The following is a 25,515-nucleotide window of genomic DNA, read 5'->3' as shown; positions in this document are numbered from 1 at the left end:
CAGCCGATCTCTTGTTTCTGGTTTCCTTGCAGTCTGCAGTGACGCAGCTCCTTTCATAAGGTAGATAATAGCCTAGCAATTTTAACATGCAGTTTTGCAACTATACGGTTCATGGCAGGATGCACAGTAACCCCCTGCAAAGACATTTATTGCTGTTGGCTGTCCGCGGTCTTTCCGAAATAAAAGTCCACATGTGGACTGTGTGACCGGACTGAGACCCAGTTTTTCTTTTAAAAATAATATACCACAACGACGAAAAGCTGTGTTAAGGTTTCACATTGTGTATGTTTTTAAAGGGGCCCTTTTGTGTATAATTTCATGTCTACAGTAACTGACTCTGACATACTGGTTGAGTCGCAAAACTTTAAACAGAAAATACTAAGTTTAGTTTAAATAGATTTTTTTTTAGATCCTTGTCAATAGTTGAACACCTTTTTTCCCATACCAGTGTATGTTTCATCTCAATGTATATAACCTTTAATGCATGCAAAGGTGTGCAAGTCCGGGCTTCTTGGATTCATGTCTGAAGGTTATCGTAAAGGAAAAGAATGTTTGTGAATCCCCCACTCTGTGTTTAAAACAGGTCTGGTTTTCAAATGGCCTCTTCAGGTCTTTATACGTCTCATTCGAAGAATTAAAAGGCTTTTTATTTTGTCCTTATGAATCTTTAATGTATTTCTCTTGAGCAAGCATTGCAGTGTCGAGAAAGGATTGCTCAAAGTTGAAACTCGAGCTGCCCTTCCTCGTGATGTCAGCAGTACATAAATTAAACACTGTAACCTGATAGTTAGTGCTGCGGGCCTTTTCGAGTTTCATTTCAAACACAGAGCAAATGTTTACGTTCTCTTAAGTCAGCTCTTGTGAAAAAACGACTTCTGGAAAGGTCTTGGTTTTTTAATTTTTTTATTTTCAACATAATGAAAGCAGCATTCAGATTTGCAGAATTTGACACATCCATTCCCACAATGACACAAACCCCCTCTTTGTTCGATGCAGAGGAGCCTACCTGCTCTCAGCAGGTAATGTGGGCTGTCCTTTTGTGAGATAAAGCTCCTCTGAACTTGAGAAACATACCACTGAGTTCTCGCAATCTGAACCAGGATGTGGACTATTTCCTTGCTCATTTTGGTAAGCACATTTAAATTTATGTATGAAAACATTGTATGTGATTTTTTTTTCATTTTATTTATTTCAACTAGACATGATTTATCATTTAGCCACTTTCTGTACAGTCAAGTTGTTTTTGGCTTTACGTGATTTTGCACTGTACTGTGTGTTATCATTGGGTAATTCTGAGCCATTTCGCTGGATCATGTTCCTCGCATCATTGCCGAGGGTTAGAGAAAAGCAAGTTTGATAAAGCAAGCTGACACCCATCAGAATAAACATTTGTGTGAGCGCTAGTTTATAATGGAATCCAAAATTCAATGGTACGTTAATGCAAATACTGTATCTGAATGTTCATGTGAGCACAAGTGAAATGAGTGAATGAGTTAAGATGCTTGGGCTTATCTGCTCTATAAAACTACTGGTAATCCTTGTGGTTCTATAATGGGACTTGGGGGTTTGTTTCATACTTGGTCTGACTGCAGTTTGTATTCCAGTTGAGTTGTTCATGCGCTAGGAATTGTTAGAAAAGAAGAAGAATAAGTTGAACACGTATTGCTCTCAAAAACTATGGCCACATTTTACTGACCTGGCACAGCTCACCACATTGTTCGATCAAGTCATCAGAAGACATTCAGATGCTTGACATGAGAAGTCCTCTCATGCACGTACAGTGCTGACAACATTCCATACTAATGCTGCGTTCTGTCAGAATTGCTGTCATGTTTACTAGTTGAAGATTACAAGTACGGATTTTCCACTGGACATGTGAACGCAATTGCTCTCACTCAGTCATGCTGTGCCAAAGGAGTGTTTTTTTTTTGTGTGTGAAATTTGGATATATTCATTTTTTTTTATCATCCAGTGCATCCGATTTTTCATGCGTAAATATATTATACAATGTATTTTAAAATACATTTAAGAGTGGGAAGGAATCCCTTGAAAAACCCAAGGGATGCAACACTCTCATGTTTTAATGTCTTATTCCATTTCAGTTAAATTTTCACCGTAAGCATAAGCACAAGATTATTAATTTACAATTCTACCCAATGAATTTGGCTCACACCTGCATCAGACTTCGTCTTTTCCCTCTCTCTACTCTGTGCCCTTACGTCGAGCTTGAGTTTTCATGAGATTAGATTTACTTTTCTGTTTTGTTTGTCTCCCACAGTGTTGTTTATCAGCGCAGGCAGAATCTCTCGGTCGCCGCGGCAGCCGGTCCAAACGGGTAACATCAATGCTCTTGAATCTGCGAACTTCAACCTTCATCTTCAAACCAATATGTTCCTATGTTTCCCGTCCATTTAGGAGATTCTGTCGCGTTCCAAAAGAAGGTGGGTTTTGTCTACAATTGAAGTTGTTGAAGAGGATCGTGGCCCGTTTCCAAAAAAGATATCTCAGGTGACATCATTTTCAAAACTGACACAAGCAGGAAGGAAAAACAGAGACTTACCAAATATGTGTCTTTGTGAATTAGATGTTTAACAACAAACTGGATCGTGACAGCACCGGCCACAGCTTTCGTATTATGGGGATGGGAGTGTCGCAGCCACCCCTGGGAGTCTTCAGAATCGACCCACACAATGGAACGGTCTTTGCCCTTCAGTCCATCGACAGAGAGTTGCATGACAGTTTCCACGTGAGTTTCATTGGATCACTATTTGGTGATCGTGACCTCTCACTTGCATATGCTCTTGCTCACAGATCAAGTTTGACATTTTGGATGAAATGGGAAATCTAATGGACAAGGAATTGGCTTTTGACGTGGAAATTAAGGACCTGAATGACAACGCGCCGAGATTTAAGGATCCTAAAATGACAGCAAACGTGAAGGAGAACTCGATTGAGGGTGAGTTTATTTGGTCTTCTTTGTGCACTCAAACTGGCTGTCCCACTGGATTCAAATCAAACAACCATTTAAATATTAGTTGAAGATGACAAGTAAAGCAGAATGAGGGTTTTATTTTAAAGATGCAAGATAAACTCCCTGTGCGAAGTGGTGTTTGCCCCCGAAACATAAGAACTGGTTGCACCACCCTTTGCAGCAACTACTGCTATCACATTGTATTTTACGACGCTGTGGAGGATTTGTTTTTTGGCACTCATCTTTTTTAACATGAATTAGGAATTTTCCATGGGAATTTGTGGAAACAAACTGGGAATATTTGAGCATAAACATAAGCAGATTGGAGCTGTGAGAGCCCCGAGCCCCAAACCCAAGCTTGTGTCTTCCTGTTTTTGATAAAAATTGCATTTTGTTTTTGCTACTTCTGTTGCTCATAAAGTGTCTGTGCTTCTGTCCTCTAAAGAGGATGCGCTTGCAGTAATTAATGTAGAAGACAGGGATCAGCGAAACACCCCCAACTCCACTGTTGTCATGAGAATTGTACGACAGGAACCGAAAACTCCTCCTATCGGCCTGAAGCAGATCAACAACGACATGGGTCAACTTACTTTTACTGGATGCTTCAATTATGACGTAAGGCGAAGTTTTGATCTTCAGACACAATATCCATTGGTGTTTCTTTTTTAAATCTAACTTTCACCACTCAGCAAATCAAAAAATACGAAGTAACCGTGGAAGCCAGGGATAAAGGTACGCCGCCCTTGTCCTCCACTGCTGTCATCACTCTGAACATTGTCGACGCCAACACTCACCCAGCGCAGTTCAAGCAAAGAAAGGCGAGCATTTATTTCATATGATTAATAAATGAATTTTCGAGGCACTTCACGCTGAAAACGTTTCTGGTTCTGCAGTATTCAGGAAGCGTGATAGAAGGGGAGACCAAGGACGAGATTTTTCGAGTTGGCGTTAATGACAAAGATGACCCAAAAACACCTGGGTGGGAGGCGGAATACACCATCATTCGAGGGAATGAAATGGAGTACTACAAAATTGTCACTGATCCAGAGACCAATGAAGGTATTTTGGGTGTCATTAAGGTAATATATATAACAGCACATGTCAAAGTTGGATGGAAACATTTGACAGCAGCATTGATCTGATGTGTGAATGTGTTTTCAGGGAAAGGATTTTGAGCGCACCAAAAAGCACACGTTGGAAATTGGGGTGAGAAACAAGGAGCCCTTGTTTGTTTGTGGGAAGACGATACCACGCGGTGCACCTCGTCCCTTCGACGACATCATCAATGTCACCGTTACAGTCATTGATGCCAATGACGCCCCAGAGTTTGGCAAAAAATTGGTCATAGTGCATCAGAAGGAAGAGGAGGAGCCTGGGAAGGTGCTGCTTACTCCAAAGATCACGGACGAAGATTCGGATCTTGACCAAGTCAGGTGATTCTTTCCCTCTTGCTCATGTGTGTCAGGGACAGTTAAGTTGTCAAGCGACCACATTTGAGGCCTACAGTAGATTGTAATAGTTTATACCTCATGACTTCAAGTGACCAAATGTGCTTTTAGATTTCTGTTCAGATCATCTTGCTTGATGATGGAAAACCAATGCTAGAGTTGATAGTATCCAGTGTTGTCCGCCATTGTTTCAGTTGTGTTCTCAATGTGATCAGATTTGTGCTGCTGGAGGACCCGGCTAAGTGGATGACCATTGATAAAAAGACGGGTGCCATGAAAGCAACGAAGAAGTTGGACCGAGAATCCCCTTTTGTGAAGGAAGGCGCTTACAAAGTCCTAGTTGGGGCGGTGGATAATGGTGAGTTTTCTGGCTCTGTGACGGACATGCTGGGCTCATTCATTCATTCTCTTGCAAGGTGAGCCACCAGCGACGGGAACGTGCACGGTCCTTGTTCACCTGATGGACATCAACGACAACAAGCCGCGGCTGGCGAGCAACGTTGTGACCTTGTGTGCGAACAAGGGCGACAAAGTCATGGTTGCTGGCAACGATTCAGACGCTCACCCTTACAGTGGACCCTTCACTTTCTCCTTGTCGGGGGATGACGAGGCTCTGAAGCAGCGATGGAAACTTCAGCCGTCCACAGGTCACTCTCTTGACACCTTGTTTAACACTGAACATGGAAGCCTGGCCGGGAGTTAAGTAACGTCTGCGTAATTTTCACCAGGCGAGGAAGCTGGGCTTATTAGTCTCAAGTCTCTGGCCTATGGAAGTTACTTGGTGCCACTAGAGATCGAAGACCAGCAAGGCCTCTCTGCAAAGGAGACCTTAAAAGTGGTGGTGTGCGACTGTCAGGATAAAGATGTGTGTCGTGAGAAGCGTGCAAAGAAGCCCTACCTTGGATCCGCTGCTATCGGAATACTCTTTGCAGCACTGTTTCTGTTTCTATGTGAGTCCATGTGAAATTGTGTCAAAGTTTCAATGCATGGCTTTTCTCAAGCTTCAACAGAAGGACCTTTCAGCTGTTCTGATGATTAAATCCAGGATTTGTGATGTGACATCAAGAGTGACAAGGTGTTTGTTTGACAGTGTTGTTGCTTGCCCTCGCTTGTGCGTGTGGAAAGAAGAGTTTTGCGCACATGCCGATTGCAGAAGGCGAGGGCAACCAGACCCTCATGAAGTACAACCAAGAGGGAGGGAGTGCAGCAGTCAAGGTGAAGCATGCTTTCACTATTCTGAAATTCAACAGAAGAGGGTTGTTCCTGACACACTTCTGTTTGGTAGGATGATGCCAGTCTTTATTTGATTCCTCCGTCTGCTCCCACACTTGTGGATGGAGTCAAACTGGGCACCGTTCAGGTAAATCACATGCGATTTGTCTGGTGCGCTCTTGACTATCATAAACCTGTTGCTTTGCTCTCGCAGAAAATTCAGTCACATCCATCCATGAACTACAACTTGTCAGCACAAAAGGTGAGCATAAGCTTTAGGGTAAACAGTCAATATGTTCAAGAGCAACTGCAGGAGCAGAATTGTTTTGCATTTTTATTTCTAAACAGCTTAATTGTCCATGTTTGAGTGCTTCTTCACCAGTCAAATGTCACAATATTAATCTTAAAAAGAAGGTTCTTTGAGCTCAGCTGCTTCTGATTGTTGTTGCGCTCACAATTTTTAAAAATAGAAAGACTTCCAAAAGACCCTAAGTGGTTAAGTCTGACAAGTTGATCATTTGCTGTCGTGTCGTTTTCTGCGTCTTGCTCTGTTGTGACATGAATACTATTTTCCCCTGCAGTCAAACTCCATGTCTGTTAGCAGACAGGTTTACCGTGAAAGTTCAAGAAGCTACGGGCAGAGCATGGTAAGTCACTTTTTGTCACTGTTCTCAGTGGACAAAAAACGTTCATTCACGTTGTGTCGCCACGTTAGCCGCTAGAGGACATTATTATTAGGTGGATAATATGATCAACACTTGAGTTGGAAAAACCTTCCACCGGTGTCAGAGTTCTGAAGTGTTGCAGAAACGGTGACATAAAGCCGATGTCAGTGGAAAAGTATTGATGTATTGACTGAACTTTCAGAACTCGGAATGGACCAGATCTAATGGCCAGATGGTAAGTTCACTTCGAGAACTTTTTGATTCCAAAATGAAATTGCTTGAAGGTGTTACATTATTGTCATTAAATCTCATTTCAGTACTCTGGATGGGCTGCAAACAGATCAAACACCTTGCAAGTAAGTCAGGAGGAACGTGCTACTGCACTGCATGAAGTTTCAAGTCTCCCTGCTGACTTACCCGGTCACCCCCTTCTGTCATGGGTGAACCTCTTTGGTTGTCCTTTTTCATCCAAGTAGTCCAACTAGCCTCGCAAACTCTCAGATCCAGGAAGAAGTCTCAGGGATAAAGTGGAGTAAATTAATGTTGCAGTTTTGTTCAACTGACAGGGTTCATACGGGGATCATTGACTCACAGTCATCAATAGTTTGTGTCGGTCGCTTTCACCTGTGTGTGAGTGCCAAGAATGTTTTTATTTAATGACGCATTGCTCACAACGTGACTTGATTCTTCATTTCAAAAGGATACAGTGGAAGCCACTGGCACTTGCTGCGTGGATGAGTCATGACCAAAAACACCTGTCACTGTTGCCGTTGAGACAGATGGCTGAAAATGACAAAATGAAACTCACAAGTCCGTGACCCAGCATTTTCACCAGCACAGTGTGGGCAAGGTGATGGGTTGAAAAGATAAAAAAGTAGTGACAAAATGTCAAAAAGAGTTATTGTTTTCAATTGCAATCTTCATATTCAAGCCCTTACATGTTGCTAATTCTCTTTGGAACAGGGGGGGGCATGGAGGAACCAGTCGCTCAGCGCTCGCACCAACCACCACATTTCAGACTTCCTTGACCGGGTTTGTCATTTTCTGTTTTACTGCAGTATAAATACAGTGTAGTACACGCTGTAAGTTAAACTATTTACAACATGTGCTCTCACTTATTGCTTCAGTCATGACAGATGAATTTAGCTTGTACGAGGCACCAGGTCAAACACGCACACAGTTTCCTCCATGAAGATAAATAATCTGGATGTGAGACAAAAAGTCAATATTGAAAGAAGATCAAATGACACAAGGGGTACAGGGAGGAGATGGTTATTTTCAGATCACAGTCACGAGAGAACTGATCCTTCTGTTTGAGTTTATCTTTTACATTGAAGTCCTGTCTTGCTCCGCAGAGGCTGTACACTGTTGACGGACAGCTTGAGGAGCACACCTCCTACAAGCCGTGTGAGTACTCTTACGAAGGACAGGGGAGCAAGTGCTACTCTCTGGACGAACTCTCGCTCAGTCACCTGGGGGACGACCTGACTTTCCTCAACGATTTGGGTCCCAGGTTCAAGGCCTTGGGCAACATCACTCAGCAGGCCGTTGCAGAAAAGAAAATCAAACTGTAACCATGTCCCAGCTGAAAGTGACTGTTGCTTTTGTTGCGTGGAAACGTGTCACACACCTGGTGAAGGAGGTTAGAATCCATTCTGAAATCAAATGATGGCTTAATCCGATTCAGTGGAATCAATGCACTGTGCAAACTTTTATGCTCTACTTAATTTCAGTTGTTAGAAGGGAATTAAAAACATGTGGGTGTGGAAAGCGTGGCATCAGTATTATTTTGATAACGTCTCAGTCACAAATGTTTTTCTATAGCTTGGATGAACAGCTCCGTCGGACACGCCAGGCTGTGTTCAACTCAAAGAAACCCCGAGTGACTCTCACACTACTGCTGAGAGCATTTACATAAAGCTGCGTTGGGGCTCGACTTTAGTGTGCATTGCAGAGGAGGGAGTGGTGTTGAATTGTGGGAGTGGTGCATGTGATAAATGTCAAGGAGCCTGGCAGGAAACATGTCAACTCAGTTCACTGTATCTACAGGGCATCAACTGACTCTCACACTATAATTACGCAGGTGTGTAGGCAGTTGTGTACATGCAGTGATGCATCATATGAAATACACTTGATCGTTGCCGTGGTACGCACAACCAAACCGTGCTTCACTGACTGCAGTGGGGCGAATCAGGACAAACACTTTGCTGTGATTTACTGTCGGAGATGAACACAATACTGTGCTTCTGTGCACTTAAGAATGGCATCTGCACTTGTTGCTGTATATAGAGTCTTAGTTTATAATAGAGGTTTGTTGGTGGGGGTTTGAGGGAACAAAGCTAGCCTTGAAACAAAAACTGTGACCATCTAAAATGAGGTGACATGAGACATCCAAACAAGAAACGATGGCTCTTGTCATCAGCAGTAAATATTCATGTGTGATATGAGCGACGGCTGAACATACCTTGGCCTCAGACAAACCTATAATTTGTCGGTGTCTCCTCAAATTGCCTGCACTGTTACAGCCCTGACATGCTCTGTGCCAACGACAATAAAGTTTCTGCATGTCGAACAGGTTCGTCTGTGCGTGTGTTTTTCAGTGGATGCTGGAATTTCCAGCAATTGTCTTTTCTGTCAGCAAACCAAGTCATTGAGTTCTTGAATGGTCTCCAGACTTTCCGCTCTTCATCTGACACTTGAAATGAGTTGGAATTGTAGCTCTTGTGATGCCTTGCCAGCCTGGCAAGGCATCACATCACTTGTCACTGCTCTTAGTTAACACGATTTAATCATGATTGACAGGAAGACAAGCAGATGTTTGGGACAGGTAATAAGAGCATGAAAATACTTGGTGACTCTTGAGAATTCTTGTCTTGCGTAGGCATCATTGATCTGGTTCAGAGTTTTGGCATTGGTTGCAGCTCAGCCTGGGTTGATCTGAATATGAGTATTAACTGGACAGCCTGAGAGCGTCTATCCGTACAGCATGTCAATCCAAGTGAGCTTTCCCATGCTACTTTTATAGCTGAGGCCCCAGGGCCAACCAGTGTTGCCACTGTTACTTGGAAAGAACAACTACTCCCTTAAACTCCTTCTTTGGTGCCTTGATGTTAAAGTTATTTTCCTTTACATGTCAGCGAAAAAAACGGTTTCCCTGAACTGACAACTGTTTTTCCACCAAATACTGGCAGGCAACCAAATATGTTGTGGTTGTACCAGTGTTGGCGACATTAAAAAGGAGAATCGAAATGTCAAGGTCAGTGACATGTTTGGTGTGGTGTTTATTCTTCGGTGTGTGCGCCTCGCCGCTCGACCTTTGGATCGTCTTAGAAGGAGAAGTTTGTTTGAACAGTGACTGCTCCCCTGTTGAGTTCCAGCTTGTCGCCTGGCTGGCGCTGTGTTTGTGAAGAATGCTGGTAAGTGCTGAGAAGCAATCTTGCCGATCTCATCAGGCCAACTCGCCGTCTATCTGTGGATTCAACGGAAAAGGAGGAATATGACTTCTCAGGAACTGAAGCTTGCTCAACTGGTTGGATGTTTGTTTAGCGCCATTAAAGAGGTGTGTGGCGCCAAGCTGACAATGTTGACAGTCGTTACACTTGAACAATAAAGGGTTTCAGCGTGTGGGAAAAGGTCCATCTCAGGTCGTTGGTTTTCTCCAATGATGGCTGCATCGACCCGCCACTCCTTAATTTTGGAAGCCCATCCGTGTTTGCTTTGTTGGGTCACAAGACAATGAAAACAAATATCCACAAATATGTTAAATAGAAGTGACAACTGCACACTTAAGTATCTAAATATTCAACACTGTTACCAATGTAGGGAGTCCAAATCTGAGGTTGTAAATGGCTCCCAGGAAAATTCAGAATCCAAAGCAAACATTGAGAAGATTTGGCTCTTTGTTTGGTGTCATTGCTTATTGATCATTGAAATCTTAAAATTCATGACCGTCACAGCTGCATGCTTTATTTACAACATGCTCGGATTGTTGCTCTGCTCATCATACATGTGAGACGCATGAGCGAGGAAGCAGTTTGTGACTCCTCTAACAGTATTTCAAGATCAAGGAGAGACCACTCTCGAGGTCCTCACTGCTGTTGAGGCTCCACTTGTTTCATTGAACCATTGTTGGAGAACATAAACATTATTGTCATATTTCTGTCTCTCTTCTTGTCAAATGTTTTATGATGACAATATCGTCTTAAAATGAAAAACACTGCTGCAGGTTGACTGTGTACACGCAACTGTAGAGAACATCGTGTTCCCAGAGAAAATCCATAAATCTTCACGGACAGCTGGGTTTTCGTGTTCTTGGTGGTTTCTGTGGAACATATATAGAGGCTCATCACAGCATCTCAAGAGCAGTCTGATACGATTATGAGTAATGATCTTTAATACAAAGTGGTTGTGATGAAGACTCCAACTGTTGAGTCTGAGGGTGTCATGGGTTCCTCTGCAGCGTCTCTCACCTCTTGACCCCTGACCTGCTCCTTCTTAACTATTTCAAACCAGCCAATCAGAACCTTCCAAAGTTTCCCGCCAATTTTTTCACTTCCCGCCCCTTGCTTCCCCTCTCAGCCAATCAGCATCAAGCTTCTTCAGCAGCTCACCTGCTTTGCGTTTGCTCATTACGCTCTTGAGTTTGAAGCCACCACAGCCTCTGCTTGACTTGTGGGTTCTTTGTTTCCTTTCCCACCTGTCGTGTATTTGACCTGACTGGACCGAGCTCTCGAGGATCCCTGGAAGCTGAGCTAAGTGCTTTGTCTGGTCAAGCTTTTCTCATCTCAAATGTCTCCTAAACTGCACTCGACTGACTGACTGACTGACTGAAATGACTCATCATAACCTCCGTTGACTCGCAACACTCGGCGTGAACGTCAAACCGTTACCTACACAAGCGAAATATCAAATGAAGCTTCATTTGTTGTTAGTCACGTGATTTCTTCCGCTTTGACTCGCGCACCGAAACCGTGCTGCGCTGTCACTGGTGTTGATTCTTCTTCATCCTGTTTGTGTATCTGCTGGAAGATGTTGGCTAGTCTCCCTCTACTCCATAGCTGCCAGTCTGCTTCCTGAGAGACCAACTGGACCAACTCTCCCCTGCCTCTGGACCACCAGGCTCTGACGGTCACACCAGACAGCTCACCTCACGCTGGGTTTATCTCTAGAATTCTTCCTGTGAGGCTAATCTGTGCTGCTCTCTAGCAACCTCTAGATCCTTCAGTAAAACCTCCTGCATCCACTGAAGGTTCTTCTCTCCAACATCCCAGGAATCAACGCTTCGCTCGTTCTCCTCAGTGACTCCAACACAGGTGAGTCCACCTTTCACATTCCTTCCTTTCCTCAAACTCTCGGAGCGAACAGCCCAACTGCTTTTCTTTGCACAGCTGCACCGATGAAGTGAAGGTCATCCTCCACAGCTCTCAGCTGAGATCTGGATCATCTGTTGCTCCAGAAAGTATCTGCCTTCAATTCAATTACTTGTATTGAAGTTGGAGTAGAGTAAAAGTACTGAAGCAAGTGTCCTTCAACCTACAGGCTCAAGAGCACGCTGGAAGAACCCAACACTGATGCAGTTCAGGATCCACTGTGGTTTGATCCTTCACACACTACCAGTACTAGTGTCTCAGCAGCAGACTGGTCTCTCCCTCTTCTGTCATTGCAGACGCCCAGGTCAAAGTTCAGCTGACCAAACTGCTGGGAGATGACTTGAGGCACCTGGGGCAATATTCTGTTCATTTCCACAGTGAAACTATTATTCGAGTTTCAACCTGATCTATTTCCAGGAGTCCTTGGATGTGAGTCTGTGACATTCATGGGGAGTGAAGAGCGCCACCAACTGCACTCTAGCAAGACCAAGGTGGAGTCAGCTGGGAAAGGAGACTTTGTCCCCATCAACAACACATCTGCTCACCGACCTTCAGTGACGTATGATGTTGATGCTGTGAGAAGTTTTTCTTGCTCATGTCAGCACATTTCAGATACTTGATCTTCAACACCTGTTCCTTCAGTGACTCTGGACTGCAGCCAGTCCTGGATTGGTGACCTGAACCTGGAAGTTCCCAGTGCCTTCAACGCCATCCAGGCCGTCACTGCTGAGTGTGGAGAGCAACAATGTGGTGACCTGCATCATGGAGTCCTCAGGAAACTCTGTTCATTTCCACTCTGATTTGAGCTCATGTTTATTTTCAGTTCTTGGACCACTCGCTCTACTTCTCAGCAGTGACCCAAGTCTCACTCCAGACCTCCTTGGTGGCCTACACAACTGCCAGTCTGCTTCCCATATGACTGAGTTCGAAGCTAGTTCTCAGCATCAAGACAAAAATAAATAAAACAATATCTGTATTTTCCTCCAGAGAAGGATCAGGATGCTGGAAGGTGGCAGTGAAGGTGAGTCCATCCTTGCTTCCTCTACTATTCTGTCTCTTGTTCCTCTATTTGGACGGTGGTCCACACATGGCTCCTCTCACGTCTCTTTGTTACAGAGGAACAGGTGGATCCAAATGGAGTCCTGTTTGACTGCCAGCTTCAGCAGCAGCTTCTGTTTGAATAAAGGACTTTGATTCTGAGGTGCACAGGTCTGTTACTGTGGTCAAATGTCTTCATGTGTTTATCTCCAACCACCCAGTACTGGAGTATAAATCCTCACTTCAGTTGCTTCTGTACTCCAGTACTGTTGTGACAGAGTTGGTCAGGTTTTGGTCCACTTGAGGTAATACTATGATCCATCTAGAGTGGATGGATCATAGTAGACACAAGATAATCTTCAAACCTTCTGCGTAATGACCCGGGTCACTGAACTCTCCAAAACATCACCTGTGTTCCACTTTGTTTCTTCTGTATTCAATGATTTGTGTATCAATGATATCAAAGGTTTGTGTCCCAGAGACTGAGCCTTGTTGAACTCCACTCTCATAGTTCTGGTGCTGCTCCATCTGTTTTAAGGTCGAATACAGTTGTAGTTCTGCTCTGTTCCTCTTGAGCCACAGCCATTTTCAACACAACACACTCATGAGGTCGACCTCTTCAGTTACTCCCTTCATGCTCTCAGGTGTTCAGTGAAATTTTTTTTAATTTTTTTTTATATAAACACTAACACCATTTCACAACTCCTTACACTGAAGACTTGATACTGTATTCAACATAGCTACTCTCTTCCCTCTGTGGTAATATTGTGCTTTTCTGTTTTAATGCCTCTCACACCTTCACATCTTCAAACATGGTCCTTGAGACTCTCCTCTAACCTCATCACCACAGCAAACAAGAGCTCAGCTCTGTCCTCATCCATGTTCTTCACTTCCAACAATACTATACTTCCTCTGACTACTGACATCGACTTTCTGTACATTGACAACTGCTGCAACTCTCTGACCTCCATCCTGTCTTTAGCAAAAACCCGCCTGTTGAATTCTCAACACTTCAACTTATGACACTGATTCATTTATGTAATTTTGCCTCTATTTTAACTTCAATACTGTTGCTGCTGGAGTTTCCCCAGCCTCGGATCAATAGTAACGTAAATTTGTCTTTGAACCGTACTTGTTCCTCTGTACTTGTGCATAACACATGACCATTTTGGGGAGGTTCTTATCCTCCTCTATAATATCTTGTGTAAAACTGAATTGTGAGTCAGCTTTTAAATCTCGATCATTGACAATGTCATGTCTCAAAAATAAAATCAGATTACACTCAAATGTTGAGGTTCAAACTGTATCTCCTTAAACATGTATTTACAGTTAATTTCATTTCAAGATCTGAGTCATGAATGACTTGTCATTTTGGGGAGATGAGAGCCATTGCTTTGGTGGTCTAAATAGATGCTTCTGTGCTGCTTCTATGTACTTCTGATGCTCCTCCCTGAGTGCCAAGTCTTAACCAATAACTATGTTCAAATTGTATTTTTCTGTTGAAATAAAGTTCACTTTATTGCTGTGTTTCAGATTGACTTGTCATTTGTGTACAGTGGGGTTCATGCGCATCTCAGTCTTATAACTCCAGTTCACTTCTCACTGGCTTGACCCATGAGAACACAGAACCTTTGTACTGTTCCAGAGTTGTCAACGTCAGTTCAGATTTTCATTCAACTCCCCTTCACTGATAAGTTTTCAATGTTACATGCTGTCGAGTGGGTTGAAATAAATGTTATTTGTCCATTGTTACCCGATGTATTTTTATCAACGCAAGTGGCCAGTAATGCTTCCTCATCTAACCATTTGTTCGCTACCACAACCTGACATGGGTACTGTCAGGAGCACGTTTGTTTCTCCTCCGTTCTCGAGTTGTCTGCTGTTCTCTGGATTGGTGTGGGTCAAGATGTACAGTAAGTACGTAGCAGGGTCTGAGTCAAAATATTGAGTTTCTGAACAATAAAATTGACATTTGTTTTCCTTCCAAGTGAAAGGCTGAAGGCGTGTCAGGGCAGTGCGCTGTGACCCTTCCGACCCATCCTGTCTTCATCATGGTGGCGCTCCAGCTGAAGCACCCTGCACGTGGCCCCGGCACAAAGTGAAAGCTTTGAAGTGAGGCAGCGACCGTCGTCTGAAGTGCGCCCGCTCTCTTCCTTAAATGACAGTGCTCAACTGTGAGACATTTCATTTATGTATTTCATGTTAAATTTAATGAGTGTAGTAAGATCAAATGGACAGCAGTTGGCAGTATTCCAACAGGAGTCCAATCAGACTCAGTCTTGGTCATGTGACACCTGGCGTATGGAAAAGCAGCAACGGTGTCACAGGCGTAGCAAGCATGTTTGTTTATTTTAATCTGCTCTGAAACATTGTCAATGCCCTATGTGACAAGTTATTTGACACTTGGAAATTTGTCAACCCAGAAGCAGCTCCTCACGCACACTGATGCATGACGAATGGAGGATGAACAAGTGTGAGTGAGGAGTAATGACTGACAGTTACACAATCGTAAACCTACTGATGACATGTCATTCGCGCAGAAGTGTCATGACTCATCTCTGTTCTTTGAGCCTTCAGATCAAGTCAAGATTAAAAAGTTGTTTGATATTGGACTGAAATAAACTACTTTCGTAACTTTAATACCACATGGCTTCTTGTTGCATTGCATACAATATCAGCCAGTTACAGCTAGGTGTGTAGCCAATAGCAAATCCTGTTAGAGGGAATCACACGTATTCATAGAACTGAAGTTACAATAGGTAACTTCAAAGGAGGACTTGTACTGGCCAATCAATCGATACTCAGGCGTGAGGCGGGACCTCAGAGTGGCCGTAACCAATAGCAAAGGCCGTTGCATCTATTCATAGAAGTTACATTTCGGTAAGTAACGCATCCAATAATTTTTGCCCCTCAACAATCTTTTTTCCAATATTTTTCCAACAGTGGTTGTGTGTAGCTGTGTAAAGTTGTCTGTGTGAGGTCCTTCATGAACTTCCAGTTCCTTTGAAGTTTTCTCATCTTGCATTTTCTGAGTCACATACTTGAAAGCCATCGGCTTGTGCAGTTATTTTTCCCCACTTCCTTTGTCAGTGAGTTCCACGTTTTCACTCCCACTACTGTCGTGTACATTTGTCTCTGTGTGGTTCTAGCATATGGGTGGAAGAAGCTCCCTCTTCTTCTCTGCTCCTCCTCATCGGGAGTTAGTTTACAACAGTCTTTGGAGATGATCTGCGACCTCTCAGGTAGCTGGAGCACCCTTGCTTTAGCAAACAGTTCATTGGTCTGTGATCTGCCTTGTACATGATTCTATCAGCCTTCTTCTGTTCCTGAAGCAGTGATCTTGTGTCACTTTGATAGGTGTTACGCCTCACCTCCACTCCGTAGAGGAGGTGTGGGAGTACAGTAGGGTGTGCTCAACAATCTCTCATTCAAGTAGTGTTTCTTCATTGTATGTTTGTACAGAGGTTACAGATGTTCTCTAACCTTGGCCCCATGTCCATCATGTCCTTGTCGACCGCTCCGCTCTGGAACATGGATCAGAGGCTTCGTCTCTCCCTCTCTGGCTTTTCACCAGCCCTTTATTCTGAGCCTGCACTTGCTTGTGTTTTTACTCTTCAGGTACGTGAAGACGTTGTGGATCATCCTGGTTGCAGTTCTTCTCGTAGGTTTAATGGACGCAGTATCCAGGAAGTTGGCTGCCAATAGTCTGTCATATCACCTTCGATCTTCACAGAAACCGACCTGGTGAATTGATAAAAACCTGTTACTTGACTGTCCTGTCTATATTCTTCAAACACCGCTGCTCCACTCCAGTTTCCCAGCCTGTGCTAAATGAATTGAACTGTCTGACTTCACTTTCTCCTCCATTCTTCGATGGTGATGGAGCGACTTCCTTCTCTGTGCCCTGATCAACAAATGCTGCAATGAATCAGGAACTTTAATGTTCAAGTTTTGAGTGAAAATAAATCTTTAAAAAAAAGTGTAACCACTGGCAGCCCTGACTCATAAGCTGCAGTCTTCTGGTGAAGTGGTCCGATCCCAGCAGAAACGAGCACCGCAAGGCTCCGATGGTTTCTACTGTTTATGAAAGCAAATGTTTTTTTTTTTTTTTACGAGGGGTAGATACGAACACTTCAGCCTGATTTGGAACAGGAAGTTCAGGGGGTGGGAATGCAGCTGAGTGATTTGAAGCGATGGTGCCGGTGTCATTGAGCCGCCTCTGTGTTCCAGCAACAGATAAAGAGAAAGGAACTGCGGTTCCAAGCACCTCGCCAAACTGGTTGGATGTTGTTGGGCGTGAGGTGCCAACCTGTCAGTGTTGACAAGTGATGTTGAACATTAAAGTGTTTTGGTTTGTTGTGTGTTCTGTCATGACTCAGAAGTGTTCAGACGCTCTGTTTCGATGTCCGTACTTATAAAAGCACCTTTCCCCACACACTATCTGGAACATGGGTCGCTGACCTTTTGTGCTTCAAATGATCATTGAGATACCTGATAAAGCTTTAAACATGAATGTGAGGTTACTTTGAGATGGTTGTTGAAAGCTGAAGATTGTCGAGCAAAGAGCGCCATCTTGTGGACTTTAAAAATAAGGACACTGTCCCAAGATACAGGTGATGTTCACATGGTGAACTCTGACTCATCCAGTCACTGTCAGAGCCGTCTCCGTCCTGCCGGGCTGGACACCTGTCACGCCCGTCCTTGGTGACTCCTGACACTCCAGGTCGACCTTGGAAAAGAGAGTGAGACGTGTTGATCTCCATGACTTCACTGAATCACAGGTGAAATGTACAGCGCTCAGTCAGCATCACTTGAGAATAGAAACCCTCATTCTCATCAAAGCTACATCTGAATCACCTGAGTGTCGCTGCCAGCAGACGATGGCGTCGGTTCTCTGCAATTCTACATGTTGACCACAAGACGAGGTTAATCCAGTGAGTGGCTTTGGTTGACTGAATGTGCAGGACAAACCATAATGTGGAAATCTGGATGAACGCACAAAGGTCAGGCAAGCAGAAACCGCCTGGGTTCAAATCCCACTCATGTCTCAGTGAAGTTTTCCAGGTGCAGTTGTTGGAGAGAAACGTGCTGGCAGCCCAGCGTGAGGTGTGAAGGTGAGCTGGTGTAGTGGTGGCTTCAACCGAGTCCTCAGCAGGCAATGCAGCAGTGCTCGTACGCCTCGATTGGTACCGAGTTCGAATCCCACGCTCCCCCGGTGATCTGGATCGGCCGTCCTGGGCGCAGGTCGGGGTGGGGGCTGTGTCCCCACCTCGGGGTTCAGCTGGGTGCTATAAGGGCTTATGACAAATACTTCCATCCTCCATTGGAGTTTTGAGAGGCTCTGACTGTAAAGATCGGTTGAAAGACCCGCCGTGACTCAAATCTAGAATTTAGTTTAACTTTATTTCACAGCATGTAACAAGGATTTTTTTTTTCCCTTCACATAAGGAAAAATTATACCAATTGATACCCAAGCATCCCAGAAATGACCAGCCATGACTCAAGTCTAGAATCTTTTATTTAACTTTCATGAAACAAAGTGCAGTTTGGTCATTGGAGGGGAGAAATCTGTGGATGACAACCTGCTTCAAACATGTTGATGGAGAAAGATAAGCAGAGGAACAGTGCGTTAGAGACATGACAAAGCAGCTCAGCCGATATTGAACAAATGAGACACCAGGAAGATGCTTTAAACTCATGTTAAACTACTCACTGAAAAACAAGACCAGAACCGACGAGTTCAAACCGGAGACCAGACTTGACAGTGAGGAAAAGTGCTGCAGGAGTTCTACACAAAGTCCATGGCAGCAGTGAGAGAGGAAGTATGCTGAAGCATATGAAGGCAGAGGTGAGGTGGAGGGATGAGACTGAATGACTAGTGAATACATTTCAACTGCAATGAAGCAGAAGAAATTCACAGGCAGTTGAGTTCTGTAGAGACAGATTGACTTTCTTGATCCCAGGCTGGGAAACTGAAAGTATAAAAAAAAAAACACATTGAATATAAACAGGATCATAGAAGGAAGTGTTTTAACTCAACAGGCAGCTGGAAGATCACATGAGACACTTCAGTTCATTCAACTGTACAGAACAAAATGCTTAGAAGCAGCAGGATGAAGAAACCAGGACTTAAACAGGCATCAACAATACAGGGAAGGAGAACACGTCAACGTGCTGCAAGCATTAATACATTTGCTGAGAGGATGTGTAGCGGAAGTGCACCATAGTTGGAGGACTTTAGGATCATCAGGAGCGTGTGAGGGTAGTTCAGAACATGAATGAGTACACATGAAACCAGAGCTCAGCTCTTGTTTGTTGTGAGAGATTGGATCAAGGAGGAAAGTCATAAACGTTGCTTAGAGGTGTGATGAGAGGAATAGAGACAGATGCAGAAGAAACTACATGAACAGATGACAAAAAACAAACACGCAATTCTGTTCTCTTCAGTTCAGTTTCAGAACGCTGAAGACAGCACAGAGGTCAGAGAGCTGCAGCAGTTGTCATTGTCCAGAAAGTCTGTCAGCAGTCAGAGGAAGTGACTGTTGGAGGAAGTGAGGAGTACGTGAGGGTAGTGAAGAACATGAGGACAGTGCTCAGCTCATTTGCTGTGGTGAAGAGGTGAGAGGACCATGATGTTACTATGAGGATGGGATGAGAGGACAGGTTGAATGCAGTAAAGTCTTCATTTTCAAAACAATTCAGACATTTTGCTCTGGACACCAGAGAGGATGAAGGGAATGAATGTACTTCAGTGTTGCTCCAAGTCTGAGACCAGGAAGCTGTTGTGCAAACCCTTTGTTTCGGAGCCAGAGGTGACCTCATGTGTGTTGAAAGCTGCTGTGACTCAAGAGGAACTACAACTGTATTCAGACAACCTTAGAAGCAGATGGAGCAGCACCAGAACTGAGAGTGGAGTTCAACTAGGCTCAGTATTTGGGGCCCCAAACCTTTGTATCTCATTGATACACAGTAATAAAACACTGGATACAGAAGAGACAAAGTGGAACACAGGTGATCTTTGGAAGAGCTTAGTGACCCGGGTCATCACGCAGCAGCAGGTTTGAAGATGGCAACCGGACCCAGGTTCAAACAAGTGGAAATGGATGGATTTAATGAGGATAGTGTTTTTAAATGCTGAATCAGCACTTGAGTTTTACACTTGAACACAAGACATTGATAAACGTACCATGGAGGTCATGTGCAGAACCCACGGTATTACACCACCAGAACAGGTAGACTGATCTGTATTTACTATAGTCCATCCACCCTGGATGGATCATAGCAGTACTTCAAGTGGACCAAAAACCTGACCAACTCACAACAGTACTGGAGTACAGAAGCAACTGCAGTGAGGATTTATACTCCAGTACTGGGTGATTGGAGGTAAAAAAACAAAAAAAAACAAAAACACATGAACTGTATTCAGACAACCTTAGGAGCAGACGGCGCAGCACCAGAACCGTAATGAATCGTTGGATATAGAAGAGACAAAGTGGAACACAGGTGATGTTTGGGAGAGCTCAGTGACCCGGGTCATTACGCAGCAGAAGGTTTGAAGATTATCTTGTGTCCAAGACCTGAAACCTGAACAACTCCGTCACAACAGTACTGGAGTACAGAACCAACTGCAGCGAGGATTTATACTCCAGTACTTGGTGGTTGGAGGTAAAAACACGAAGACATTTGACCACAGTAACAGACCTGTGCACCTCAGAATCAAAGTCCTTATTCAAACAGAAGCTGCTGCTGAAGCTGCCAGTCAAACAGGACTCCATCTGGATCCACCTGTTCCTCTGTAACGACAAAGAGGTGTGAGAGGAGCCATGTGTGGACCACCGTCCAAATATTGAATAACATGAGACAGAACAGTGGAGGAAGCAAGGATGGACTCACCTTTACTGGCGCCTTCCAGCATCCTGATCCTTCTCTGGAGGAAAATACAGATTCTTATATTTATATTTTTGTTCAGATGCTGCTGAGATCCACCTAAGAACTTGGTGGTTTAGGAAGCAGCACCCCAGTTCTGTAGGCCACCAAGGAGGTCTGGAGTGAGATTTGGGTCACTGCTGTGAAGTGGAGTGAGTGGTCCAAGAACTGGAAATAAACATGAGCTCAAATCAGAGTGGAAATGAACAGAGTTTCCTGAGGACTCCATGATGCAGGTCACCATATTGTTGCTCTCCACACTCAGCAGTGACGGCCTGGATGGTTGTTGAAGGCACTGGGAACTTCCAGGTTCAGGTCACCAATCCAGGACTGGCTGTAGTCCAGAGTCACTGAAGGAATAAAATGTGCTGACATCAGCATGAGCAGGAAGCAACAACATCCTACTTTACTGTGGAAGGTCCGTGAGGAGGTTAATGGGGACAAGGTCTTTTCCAACTGACTCCATCTTGGCCTCACTGGTGTACAGTAGGTGGCACTCCTCACTCATGAATGTCAGACCCACGACGTCCAAGAACTCCTGGAAATGGGAGATCAGGCTGAAGCTCAAAGTTGCCCCAAGTGGCTCCACATCACTGCAGACTTGAAGTCCACTTTAATTCCAGTCTGTTGGCGAGTAAACCCATCAAGTCCATGGTCGTCTGCAGTAATAAGTTCAAGCACTGGAGAAGCAAGAGAAAAGGATCTTCTCACTCAAAGGTGCTGAAAGTAGCTGAAATATTTCCATGACATGCAACCAGACCTCAATGCACTCAGTTCTGGCTCAGGTGACTGAAGATGGTGCATGATGCTCACCAGCATCACGAGTTTGGTCAGCTGAACTTTGACCTGGGCATCTGCAGTGACAGAAGAGGGAGAGACCAGTCTGCTGCTTCGACACTGGTATGTAGAGTGTGAAGGATCAAACCACAGTGGATCCTGAATTGCATCAGTGTTTGGTTCTTCCAGCGTGCTCTTGAGCCTGCAGGTTGAAGGATACTTGCTTCAATACTTTCTTCTAACTTCAATACAAATTTGAAGCCAGATACTCACCTGGTGCAACAGATGATCCAGATCTCAGCTGAGAGCTGTGGAGGATGACCTTCACTTCATCGGTGCAGCTGTGCAAAGAAAAGCAGTTGGGCTGTTTGCTGCAAAGGAGTTTGAGGAAAGGAAGGAATGTGAAAGGTGGACTCACCTGTGTTAGTCACCGAGGAGAACAAGTGGAGCATTGATTCCTGGGATGTTGGAGAGAAGAACCTTCAGTGGATGCAGGAGGTTTTACTGAAGGATCTAGAGGTTGCAAGAGAGCAGCACAGATTAGCTTCACAGGAAGAATCAGTGAGGAATTCTAGAGATAAAGCCAGCGTGAGGTGAGCTGTCCGGCGTGACCGTCAGAGCCTGGTGGTCCAAAGGCAGGGGAGAGTTGGTCCAGTTGGTCTCTCAGGAAGCAGACTGGCAGCTGTGGAGTAGAGTGAGACTAGCCAACATCTTCCAGCAGATACACAAACAGGATGAAGAAGAATCAACACCAGTGACACCCAAACGCAGCACGGTTTCACAGCACGAGACGAAGCGGAAGAAATCACGTGACTAACAACAAATGAAGCTTCATTTGATACTTCGCTTGCGTAGGTAACGGTTTGACGTTCGCGCTGAGTGTTGCGAGTCAACTGAGGTTATGATGAGTAATTTCAGTCAGTCAGTCAGTCGAGGTCAGTTTAACAGACATTTCAGCAGGAAAGTTTGAGGAACATGAACCAACTTTGTTCAGCTTCACTCCGACACACAGCAGCTACAAACACAATGAGAAAAGCTTGACCAGACAAAGCACTTAGCTCAGCTTCCAGGGATCCTCGAGAGCTCGGTCCAGTCAGGTCAAACACACGACAGGTGGGAAAGGAAACAAAGAACCCACAAGTCAAGCAGAGGCTGTGGTGGCTTCAAACTCAAGAGAGTAATGAGCAAACGCAAAGCAGGTGAGCTGCTGAAGAAGCTTGATGCGGATTGGCTGAGGTTTCCTGCAGAGGCGGGTCTGGGGTGTGCGGCACATGAAAAATGGCGGGAAACATTGGCAGGTTCTGATTGACTGGTTTAAAATGGAAGGAGCCATTCGGAGATACAGGACAGGGGTCAAGAGGAGACCCCTGTCCTGTATCCAAGATCCAAGATCATACTCAGCTGGTCGTCATGTGACCTGCATATTTTCAAAGGCACTGACATCATGGTGGAAGCCTTCAGTGAAGAACAGCATTCCTTGAGTTCCCAGTGGCTCAAATAGCATCAAGCTTTCACACGTGCGTCATCAGGATGGACCTTCTTCCAGTTGGAGTTTAGTCTTCATCACTTCCCAACCTCTGCCCTCCAAGAGGCTCATCAAACTCTCCCAGACTGGATTGGGTGTTGGAAATGCAGGGTTTTATTTGTTGCTCTCCACTGAAGCAAGGCATGTTTACACATGTCAGTTTATTTGTACCGGGGACAGTGAAGGGCAGACTGAGTATTTTTCAAGGAAAATAACACACAATTACGGCCCTTTGTCGACAATTGGAGGGTTACAAAAATGAAGGCAACAGTGGGACATCAACAACAACCTCTGTGTCACAATAGCAATCTGAATTGACACGTCATGAACGCAGCAATTTCACACATTAAATACAAAGCGTCATCCAAGTTACTACATGGCTCTCTGCTGCCATCGTATGGCTAGTAAAGGTCACTGCAGAAAAGCGGGAAAAAATTTATTCGACGCAAGTCATACAAAGCATGACACCGAATTCATATGTGATCTAATTGAAAAAGTTAAAACAGTTACAGTAAATTGAGTTTACATAAATTGCAGACATAGCATCTATTTCCATCACCTGCGTTTATTACCACCTCACGATCGGGTGTCTCCCTCTGCCCCCCTCTCCCTGCACATAGCCATCGTACAGCTGTCTGAGGTGCAGGATGAGCTCCTCTGTGTTCTGACCCGTGAGTGCAGACACGGGTATGACCTTGTGGGTGACCCTGCTCTTCAGACTCACTAAATTGTCCCTTGCCTCTGGGAGGTCCATCTTATTGGCGACGATTGCTTGAGGCCTTTGAGACAGTCCAGGCTCATACTGGTCCAGCTCGAAGCGGAGTTGGTCCAAATGAGTCCATGGTTCTGGAGCCGACAGGTCCAGGACAAAAAGGAGGAAACGGCAACGTTCGATGTGACGCAGAAATGCCATTCCCAGGCCGCGATTCAGATGAGCTCCTTGGATGATGCCGGGGATGTCGGCAACTGAGCGCAACAGAAGAAGGGTTCAGTTGGAATCGACACTCACGAGGACCTGAAGCACTCGGTTTACCTGCGACCTGCTCGTGATCCCGGTACTGCACGATGCCGACGTGAGGATTGAGTGTCGTGAAAGGGTAAGCAGCCACCGCCGGCCTGGCATTGGAGATCGCTCGCAGCAGCGACGACTTCCCTGCATTTGGAAATCCAACCTGAGGAGTGTAGTTTTCAGAATTAAATGTTGAAGACACACCAGTAAGAGATGCACCTCTCACCAGGCCTGCATGTGCCATGGTACGCAGCTCCAGCTGAAGGACTCTCTCTTCCCCTGCTTCCCCAGGAGTCGACATCACAGGAGCGCGGTTCTCGTTGGACAAAAAGAATCTGTTGCCTTTCCCCCCAGCACCCCCAAACACAGCGACATACTCCTGGCCGTGTTGCGAAAGGTCCACAACAGTCTTGCCCTCCTCCTTCACCACTGTACCGACAGGGACCTGGAAGTTGACAGCATCACCCACCCAAGTGCTCCACTTCATCAATCACTTGGTTCTGGTGGACTCACACTAATGTAGGTTGGGCTGCCGTTCTTCCCGTAGCAGTTCTTGCTCCGACCCGGCTCCCCATCTTCTCCTTTATACATAGGGACTATCTGAGCCAACGACTTGACAACTCGGCACGCTGGAAAAAAAAACGGATTCGCTCAATCGACCGCAACACACGGTCATTTGAAACTCACCTTTGATGATGACACTCCCTCCATCTCCACCGTTGCCTCCATCAGGTCCCCCCCATTCTTTCCGGGGCTCACTGTGGAAGCAGCTGGCGCCCTTCCCTCCGGATCCAGCCACAAGCGTCACCCGCCGGTGATCCACAAAGTGTCGGGTCTTTTAGGAAAAATAAGGAATAATAACCACAAAGATATCAGCCTTCATATGTGAGTGAATGGAAACAACCAGAACGTTATTGATGGTCTCAGAATAGGCAACAACCCCCGTAATAAAAGCCTCATAAACCGCATCTAAATATTCCCTTAAGACTTAAACAGACCCTGAATAACTTGAACGAAATATCAGATCAAAGACAGAGTGCTCCTTTGCCAATGGTGCTGCAGTAGGATGGACGAATGAAGGTTCAAACTGAAACAGTAACAACATGCATATCATGATTTACACACCAATTTCTTCTCTGACAGTTGCTCTTTGCGGGATCCTCGGGCTTTGGCTCCAAGATTCGCCGAGGTGCAGAAGCGTCCGACCCGATCGGTGACAATCACTCTTCCCGCATATGAGGATAAACAATCGCCCACGAAGACACTTCTATATTCTCCCCTCACCCTCTGAAACAGTTGTCCAACTACAGGATCCACGAACACTGAGCGAGAACACTTCACTCCAAACATCGCGGCGGTCCCAAAACTGAAGACAATTAAGCTTCAACACATCGTCCTCGCTGGAAAAAAAAACAATTATTCAAACACCTGACCATCTTTAAAAGTGCTCATGAAGGACATGTGCGGCTTCAGTAACGCTACTTAGACTTCCCTGGCAAAACAACTACGGGAAGTCTGACGGGACAATTATAGGTTTAAAGAGCGCTTGGCACTCTGCTGCCACCTTCCGGCTTG

At 44.9% G+C, this 25,515-nt stretch overlaps 2 protein-coding genes and 1 long non-coding RNA gene across 3 annotated transcripts; 1 reads left to right on the top strand and 2 right to left on the bottom strand.

The window, feature by feature from the left end:
* The first annotated feature begins 1,066 nt into the window (after positions 1–1,066).
* cdh26.1 (cadherin 26, tandem duplicate 1) lies at positions 1,067–8,868 on the top strand. Its single transcript, XM_053849656.1, has 20 exons — positions 1,067–1,128; positions 2,279–2,335; positions 2,416–2,508; positions 2,585–2,746; positions 2,812–2,956; positions 3,417–3,586; positions 3,661–3,789; positions 3,865–4,050; positions 4,133–4,404; positions 4,635–4,777; positions 4,836–5,066; positions 5,148–5,369; positions 5,510–5,634; positions 5,705–5,779; positions 5,846–5,893; positions 6,213–6,278; positions 6,499–6,531; positions 6,614–6,652; positions 7,260–7,328; positions 7,652–8,868. The coding sequence occupies exons 1-20, from the start codon at positions 1,102–1,104 to the stop codon at positions 7,868–7,870; spliced, it is 2,511 nt and encodes an 836-aa protein (XP_053705631.1). The 5' UTR covers positions 1,067–1,101; the 3' UTR covers positions 7,871–8,868.
* A 12,544-nt stretch (positions 8,869–21,412) lies between these two features.
* Positions 21,413–22,562, bottom strand: LOC128749979 (uncharacterized). The gene is made up of 3 exons (XR_008412996.1): positions 21,825–22,562; positions 21,680–21,747; positions 21,413–21,608 (listed from the first exon to the last, which is right to left on the bottom strand). It is a non-coding gene; the product is annotated as an uncharacterized LOC128749979 (long non-coding RNA).
* Positions 22,563–23,090: 528 nt separating this feature from the next.
* Positions 23,091–25,444, bottom strand: mtg2 (mitochondrial ribosome-associated GTPase 2). The gene is made up of 6 exons (XM_053849791.1): positions 25,066–25,444; positions 24,628–24,775; positions 24,454–24,569; positions 24,167–24,385; positions 23,965–24,103; positions 23,091–23,897 (listed from the first exon to the last, which is right to left on the bottom strand). Exons 1-6 carry the CDS (start codon positions 25,288–25,290, stop codon positions 23,500–23,502), a joined length of 1,245 nt encoding a protein of 414 aa, XP_053705766.1. The 5' UTR covers positions 25,291–25,444; the 3' UTR covers positions 23,091–23,499.
* Between the last annotated feature and the right edge of the window lie 71 nt (positions 25,445–25,515).

This window comes from Synchiropus splendidus, chromosome 18 (assembly GCF_027744825.2).
Source record: "Synchiropus splendidus isolate RoL2022-P1 chromosome 18, RoL_Sspl_1.0, whole genome shotgun sequence".
Taxonomy (NCBI): Eukaryota; Metazoa; Chordata; class Actinopteri; order Syngnathiformes; family Callionymidae; genus Synchiropus; species Synchiropus splendidus.
Note: the sequence above shows the minus strand (reverse complement) of the source record. Positions and strands in the feature narration are given on the sequence as shown.

Bases quoted from the DNA above. Each gene is read 5' to 3' on its own strand.
- cdh26.1 (XM_053849656.1), top strand. From the start codon at position 1,102: ATGTGGACTATTTCCTTGCTCATTTTG. The intron at 4,051-4,132 runs GTAATATATATA...ATGTGTTTTCAG, and splicing joins GTATTTTGGGTGTCATTAAG to GGAAAGGATTTTGAGCGCAC. The intron at 5,780-5,845 runs GTAAATCACATG...TTGCTCTCGCAG, and splicing joins TCAAACTGGGCACCGTTCAG to AAAATTCAGTCACATCCATC.
- mtg2 (XM_053849791.1), bottom strand. From the start codon at position 25,290: ATGTTTGGAGTGAAGTGTTCTCGCTCAGTGTTCGTGGATCCTGTAGTT. The intron at 24,570-24,627 runs GTGAGTTTCAAA...TTTTTTTTCCAG, and splicing joins AGGGAGTGTCATCATCAAAG to CGTGCCGAGTTGTCAAGTCG. The intron at 23,898-23,964 runs GTAAACCGAGTG...TGTTGCGCTCAG, and splicing joins GGATCACGAGCAGGTCGCAG to TTGCCGACATCCCCGGCATC.